Raw genomic sequence first — 8,153 nt, 5'->3', positions numbered from 1 at the left:
TCTAGCCTGATGAGAAAACACTATGATTATGGCATAAGTGTAAACAAAAAACCTCACGGCAATCTTCTTCCCCGCGACAAGTCATAAGCGAGGCGCCATTTCCATACACAGACTAATAGAAACTCAGAGCTCCAGGTTAATTACTTAGTTTTTATAGGTTTTGTGTACTTATAAGCACTACTTTTGGCAGGCTGCAATGTGCAATGCATACACGAGAATAGCCAGCTATGGAAAACCAGAGATCCTTCTGTAAGTTGCTCTATTTGCCGAAGCCTTATGACAAACTGATTGAATGCATTCCACTAGTTGTTGACAAATTTGGTCAGAGTTTGATACTCCATTTTTATTTAGTCCGCATATTACCTTGTCTGGAGTCGAGTTTTGTAAATGTTGACCAATTTTATAGAAGAAATTATTAACTTCTACAATACCAAATCGATACTAGTTGATTCACCATTGAATATATTTTCACAACCGCCATATTTGTTATTGTAAATGTTTATATTGTTTTCTATAAATTTGGTCAAACTCTGTGAAGTCTCACTTCGGACAAAGATAATATGCAAAGTAAATAAAATAAGAGGAAGTATATGTGAATGATAGTCAACACTGCCGGAATTGAAGGCAAAGGGTGGGAAATACTCGTCCAATATTTGCGGAGTGCTATGGTGGGACCGGCAAAGCCATCTTTTTTGAGCACTTTACCGAGTGCTAGTAATCGGATACTCAGAGACGAGACCACTAGTGCCAAGTGTCCATACTTTGCCCAGTGCAGATAGTTGGCAAAGAGGGATATGTCGAGTGCAGCCAACCGTCCACTCGGCTAAAGGGCCAGCCACAGGCGCCGGAGGGGCTTCCAGAGGGCACCACATGGTCACCTTGCTGAGTGCCATCCACCTGACACTCGGCAAACGCTTGGGATGTGGGAGTTGCCAGCAATCACCAAGTGTTGACACATGGCTGCTTTTGTTAAGTAAGTATCGTGTGCCGGCCACTCGGCAAAACCATGCCATAACTAATCAGGAGCTGCCATTTGTCCACTTTGTCGAGTATTCCATAAAAATACTCAGCAAAGTGTACACCGAGTTTTTGTTTTCATCTTTAAATATTTGACCTGCCAAATGTTGGTCAAAATACAGCAGACCATGGCTTGGATTTTCTAAAAACGTCAAAAGATGTCAGAATCATGATCGTCTGGTGATTCATATATGACTAAATTATCGCCTGCAGGATAGCACATGAACTAGCAAAAGATTATGCATGTGATTTTCAGTTGACGATAAAGTCGCGTATTAAGTTCCTGTCACATAACCCTACGATGGTCCGGCAAGAGGATGAAAAAAATCACTTGGTTAATTGGGGCACTGTTTGCCAGGCCAAAAAGAAAACAAGTATGCATTTAAAATTTGTAACATGTGATTAAAGCTTTGTTGGCTAAATGGTTTTGGAAATTTGTGACCGAGAAGGGTCTGTGGCAGACAGTAATCTTTAATACATAGTAGTTTATTGCCTGTGCGTAGCAACGGAGACATACATATTCTAGTGGTTCAACACCAACCGACATATACCTTGCATCCAACACATTCTAGATCTTGGTAAGATTTGATTTCACTTGAGTATGGATAGGAAAGGCAAGGAATGTTTTGATTTAGTTGAGGTTTTGTTAAGATTTGATGTGATTTGAGTATGGATAGGACAAGCCACAAATGTTTCAATTTGGTTGAAGTTTTGGTAAGATTTGATTTGATTTGATTGAGCTAATGCAAATCATGGTTTTGGGTTTTGGGAGGAGGGACGAGATGAACGTACAAACACCAAAACTACCATCATAAGCGCGGACTTCCTTTTAATAGTAAAGATGTTAATGCTAAATGTCTGTTAGACATCAACTATAATTCCGGAGATACCATCAGAATGTAAGAAGATTATAAGAGATGGTAAAAATACCAGGTTTTTGGAGGATTGGTGGCTAGGTTATAGACCTTTATGTAAGTCTCACGCTAGTTCATACTCCCTCCGTCCCATAATATAAGAGTGTTTTTTGACATTACACTAGTGTAAAAATTGCTCTTGTATTATGGGATGGAGGGAGTATAATATTTGTTTTGATAGGAATATTTTTGTTGCCACTAAGTTTGAAAAAGGGTGGGATATAATCAATTTTAGAATGGGTGGATTCTTTGATGATGTGGAATGAATTGAAGGAAGAATGTGATGAAATAGCGTTATCTGATCATAGAGATAATGTATTAATGTTAGATGGGTGCTTACCGCTGATGGTAAGTTTTCTGTCAGATCTCTATCAAAAATTGGTTCAATGATAGTAACTTTCCACACACGTTTATGTGGGAAGTTAAAGTACCTCCCAATATTAAAGTGTTCTTATGGTTATTGAAGAAAAATGCTATGTTGACAAAGATAACCTGTTGAAAAAGGGGTGGACTAGTAAGCATCTAGTCTCTATTGGTATGGCTGCTATTTTTTGGACTATCTGGAGAAATCGAAATTATATTTGAAGAACATGTATGTTTGCTAGAGAAAGTGAGAGTGGTGGCTGTATGAGGTTCCTTATTTGCGCGAGTATAGGTAATCTGGTAGCTTGTAATCAAAGACCCTAGTTTTCTGTTAAATTGAAGTAAAATGAAATTGGAGGGGGGAGGCCCTCTTTTCTCAAAAAACACAACAAGATTGCAGCCTCCTGTGGTCCTGCCGAACGTCAGCCAAGAGCCCAAGACTCCCTAAAAACTTACAGCCCCTGTTAGCTGCCCCGAGACCTCATGCAGCCGGAAAAGCAACACGTTTGAGCCATGGCTAAAAGCGACCTCGAGCCCCGGATTTTGATTCTGGAGCGCCCAACATGGCTGCCAGCGATGCACAAACTATAGAGATTGGAGAGGTTCAGAGATGTCCTCTATATCTGTTAGGCATGCTGAACTCGGATATGCTCATTGTCCTACGGCTGCATACTTTACAGATTTCACTCTAGAATTCATCTTCTCCTACGACTACTTGTTTTTTCTAAACTTTTTCATCTGGAATTTTGATCTATGTTATTTGGCTTTTCTAGGTAGACATGCATGCACATCATCCATCGGTTGCCTGCGACGAGCGGCTTGAGTACTCCTGAACCATCGCCCCGAAAACTGAAGGCCTTCCCATCAGCTTGGATGGAGCATCAAACTCTTTCACTAACCCTGAAACAGTAAAATACATACATAATTCAGTTTCCTTCTTGTGTGAAAGACACAAGAAACACATAGTATGATTCGATCGTGTATGTAACAGAAAAGGGGCGCAGCCTACCTGCATCCAGCACCAGAACTCTGTCGCTGTCTATGACGGTCGGGACACGATGAGCAATGCTGATGACAGTGCACTCACGGAACTCCTCCGGGATGATCCTCTGGATGACTGCATCCGTCTGGGAGTCAACAGAAGCGGTGGCCTCGTCCATGAACAGCACCCGGCTGCGCTTCAGTATGACACGGCCCAAGCACAGGAGCTGGCGTTGCCCCACGCTCCAGTTCTCACCCATGTCCGCAACTACAAACGAACATGCAACAAGTATTTGACTATTGTCACCAATGTTTTAAATAGCGGGCTATGGAAAATAGTGACGGGCCTCCAAATAAGCTATAGCGGGCTATTTGTGAAGGTGAACATTTAGTGGCACCCTGCTGAGAAGGCTATAGCAGGCTATAGCGGAGCTATAGCTGGCTATTTAAAACTATGATTGTCACCGAAGAATGTGAAATGCGTGCCTAGAGTGCACTGAAAACCATCAATCAAGCTTGTACGGTGATAATCTCTACTAACAATGTCATTTACTTCCCTGCTGCATAATATCTCTCAATTCTCATTGTTAAACATATACTTGTACCTAAGCAAAGATCAGTATCACAGGATCCTTATGGGATCGGAACCAACTATAAAGCCTGAACTACCATTTTGCATTGTAACACTTAGTTATGATTCTACATAGGATCAAGATTCCCATATGATAAGCATATACCTTGTGCATCAAGCTTCTCAGGTTTTGCAGCTACTGTGTCTTTCAGCTGGCAACGCTCAAGGGCCTGAGTATATAGGAAAAAAATATATTAATTTGAAACAGAAGGTAGAGCAGTACGTCTCTACCTTATAATAATATATTAAGACCAATAAAAATAATGAATTACTCGGCATATCACAGAGTAAGTTCGTGTATTACACACAGTAGCTATATCCTGTTACCTGCCATATCTCAGCCTCGGAGTACTGCCCAATTGGGTCAATGTTGCTTCTCACGGTTCCTTCGAACAGTGCAGGCTCCTGAGGAATCACACCGAAGCGAGACCTCAGGTCATGAAGGCCCAGAGTGCAAATGTCAACTCCGTCGATGATGATCCGACCTTTTGCTGGCTCCACAAGCCTGAATAACGCCTGGATCAAAGTTGACTTGCCACTGCCGGTCCTTCCCACAACGCCAATCTTTTCTCCACTGCGGATGCTTATCGTAATGCCTTTCAAGATTAGAGGTGTGTTTGGTCTATATCTGACCTGAAATTAAATAAACAGCATTTTGTGGCTCATTTCTATCAGTCACCTAGAGAATAGTAGCTTACAAAAAGAAGCTTGCCAAAGGAAGAATCAACAAAAGAAAAAAAAACGAAGTTGACCTCTAGATCCTTTATGTCAATGTCTCCCCGTTGGAGCCAATTTGGCGTCGGACGCAGACAATCTGCCAATGTCCCTGCTGCCTCAGAAGGAAGGCTACTGTACTGATTCACCCTCTCCACAGAGACCATATCATTTTCTATCATGCAGCTTACAGAAATTGCATGGTACACCAAGGAGTTGAGAGAAAGACCATAGGACAGAGACATGCCAACAAATTCTACATTAGAAACAGTAAATATCAATGAAGGAATGTCATAATGCATTTGCAGGTCACAAAGAAACAGACCCAGAAAGGTGGAAAATTAAGAAAGTTTGCCCAGTTGCTAGCAGTTGCACGAAACTAGTTTATGTAATGCAATTCTATAAATAATTAAATACTCAGTTGATGGAGACTAATACCTTTCTTGATGAAATTGGTAGGCAAAGTGATCATGAGAAAAGCAGTTATAGACAACACAAGTGTGCCAATTAGCTCCAGGCGAAACCCAAACCATCTATTTGCTGCATAATTATGGAAAGACATGCGCAAATTCGAATCAATCATGTCCAAGCTTTTTTGGCAAAATTCATCCTCTTTCCCGAAGCACCTTATAATTGGAGAGCCCGAAAAGGACTCCGTGAGGTGATCAATAACCGGTGCCTTTGTTACTCCTTGAAGGCGAGTTAGCTCTCGGGATGTTGTAATATAACGATTCTGAGAAACATTAAGAAAAGTCAGAAAAGAAAACTTTGCCATTATTCACATACGGTTTAGTGAAATGAAGAATTAGTTGAGCCCTCTAAGATGCATTGTAGTGTCTGGATTATACCCGGTACCAAATGTTCAGAAGCAGTAGGGGAAGCACTGCTATGACTGATGGCCATGCTACTTGACAGGTAACTGCAATGCTGCTAGCCACCGAAATGCACATCGATATGCCGGCACCCGTATAGAATAAAAGGTAAACGTCTATTTTAGTCTGGTCCTCTGATGCCTGAAAAAATAATACACAGATGATTGCATCTGTATACATGGCCGGTAAACAAACTAAATCTATGGCCTCATAAGACATACCCGGCTTAGGATCTTTCCTGAAGGAGTGGTGTCGAAAAATGACATCGGAGCTCGCAGAATGCTGTCTAACATCTTGCTGAAAAAGGCCTGGGCTGACTTAAGCCCCAAAAATGCTTGGAAAAGAACGGCGATAAATTCAAACACAATCGAAACAGCGACTATCGAAACATAGACACCAAGAAACTTTGAGATATCAAATATGGTGCCCCCCGATGTTTCATATGACATCCAGTAGTTACTGGCCATTGTGGAGCCCTCTGACAGCACAGACAATGCTAGAATGAGCAGAACTCCCCACCAGCCCCAAGCTTGCGTGACATATAGCTTGTACACATGCCAGCTTACTCGTCCACTCTCCTTCTCCTCTTCCTGGATCAGCTTCGACGAACCTGCTTCTTTGCTCGGCACAACGGCATTTGTATGGCTGTTTTCATTACTGGAGTTGGAGTTAACAGAAGAGGGCTCTTGTGATACTGTGGTGGCTGGGCAATTCTCAGTGTTCTGAACATTGTGACCTTCCACCCCAGATGCTTCCATGGAACTGTGGTGAGCAGCAACAAGAGCCAAAAAATCTGAAGAGGAATCTAGTAAATCGCCGTAATTCCCTGACTGAATAATCCCACCATTTTTCATCACCTGCATGTTCATATCCAAACTATATAATGTAGTTTCATCTCTGTTATCTGTCGATAATATCACCGTGCTATCTTTCACATAGTACCATAAGTATGGCATATGTTGAAAGGTAAAGATAACTAAAATAAGATTAAATAGATCTGAAGAACATACAAAGAAAGTTTTTAGGAACCATAGGTATGAAGAATACAGTTGTTCTTTCTCTACTTACTGAACCAAAAATAAAACATTCTAGTGATGCGCTGCAATATGTTCCGAGTTATTCACTTCTTCATTTCTGAAGCAAGAATATATGTATACTCTATTTTCTCCAAAATCAATACGCGGAGTTGAAAAATGGAACTTACAAATACAGTATCCACATTTTGCAACAAATCCACTTGGTGAGTAACAAGCAAGACAGTCTTGCTCTTCAGTATGCCCTTGAGACATTCCTGCAGAACAGGATTAACTGTTAGTGTGCTGCTTAATAACTGGCTAAAATACTAGCATAGCACTGTACTTAGCACAAACTTGATAGACCTGAATAAAAAATTAAAGGAGTAAGATATATAACGTATACAGAACGAGAAACTATATAACATACATTTATTTAGAGGGTTTGTCACCTGTCCATTATTAGTATAAAAAAATAAGATTCACCTTGAAGATAGCTGAGCCAGTATGAGCATCGACTGCACTGAATATGTCGTCAAGAAGATATATATCACAATCTTGATAAACTGCTCTAGCTAGCTGGATGCGCTGTTTCTGGCCACCACTAAGGTTGATCCCACGCTCTCCAATTTCGGTCTTGTCACCGAACTCCATCATTTCTAGATCTTTTTCCAAGCAACAAGCATGTATGATTTTCCTGTACTTTTCTAGATGCATTGGCTGCCCAAATAAGATGTTCTCCTCAATGGTTCCATTTCTAATCCAGGCTGTCTGACTGACACATGCTGTGCTCCCACATATGCTAACCTATATCAAAGACAAAAGACAATATAAGACAGATGAGGCAGAAATTGAGAAAAGTAATTAAGCTGATTTGAGGAACAGAAAAGCTCTTTTTTTCTAGAAATTGTGGGTGGCCTAATTCTAGAAACTAGAAAAGCTCTGCAATGTCAATGTATAAATTCCTGCATCCTGATATCATCATCTGCAATGTACTCCCTCCGTCCCAAAATAAGTGACTCGATTTTGTACTAAAATTGAGTCACTTATTTTGGGATGGATAGAGTATGTGACAGAGTGGAACTAACTGTCCTGTTGAACAGTTACAATTTGCACGCTCTCCTGTTCCTAGAATAAATTTGCACTGATTCACAGGATTTCTAGAATGGTCGCAAAATAAGAAAAACACCAGAATCAAAGTTGAAGTAGATGAAAATGTTCCTCTAAAATCTAATGCAAAATAAATTCTAAGAAAAAAATCATATGGATTGCAATCCTACAAATGAGACAACTCATGTACATATATTAAAATCCTTAAAAAATTCTTTAGAAATCCTTTGAATCAATGGATCCTGAATGTTTGCTGGTGTTGTTCATTTCATATAAACTCATATAAAACTAAGCAGTACACTCACCTTTCCAGAGACCTTGTGCATTTCTCCCATGATGCACGACAGCAGCGACGGCTTGCCGGAGCCAACGGTGCCGACCACCACCGCGAGCTCACCCTTCCTCACCTCCATCTCGATCCCTTTCAGCACCGGCTCCTCCCCTCCGCTATCCTTCTCCTCGCCCTCACCGCCCTCGACGTCCCATGCAAACACTCCGTCTTGCACCTTCACGGCCACCTCATCCCCGGACCCGCTGC

The 8,153-nt window shown here is 41.2% G+C and overlaps 1 protein-coding gene across 1 annotated transcript; it reads right to left on the bottom strand.

Annotated features, from left to right (window-relative positions):
- Positions 1-3,084: 3,084 nt before the first annotated feature.
- LOC125529792 (ABC transporter C family member 4-like) lies at positions 3,085-8,145 on the bottom strand (the record flags this gene model as incomplete). The annotated part of the gene is made up of 11 exons (XM_048694209.1): positions 3,085-3,194; positions 3,304-3,543; positions 4,013-4,076; positions 4,234-4,539; positions 4,659-4,876; positions 5,059-5,353; positions 5,469-5,633; positions 5,714-6,349; positions 6,697-6,783; positions 6,992-7,312; positions 7,921-8,145. Coding segments are annotated over 11 exons (2,667 nt in total), but the record flags the coding sequence as incomplete, so codon positions are not given.
- Positions 8,146-8,153: the final 8 nt, after the last annotated feature.

Source organism: Triticum urartu, unplaced genomic scaffold, assembly GCF_003073215.2.
Source record: "Triticum urartu cultivar G1812 unplaced genomic scaffold, Tu2.1 TuUngrouped_contig_5851, whole genome shotgun sequence".
In the NCBI taxonomy this organism is placed as follows: domain Eukaryota; kingdom Viridiplantae; phylum Streptophyta; class Magnoliopsida; order Poales; family Poaceae; genus Triticum; species Triticum urartu.
The sequence above is the reverse complement of the archived record's forward strand: the minus strand, read 5'-3'. Positions and strand labels throughout refer to the sequence as shown.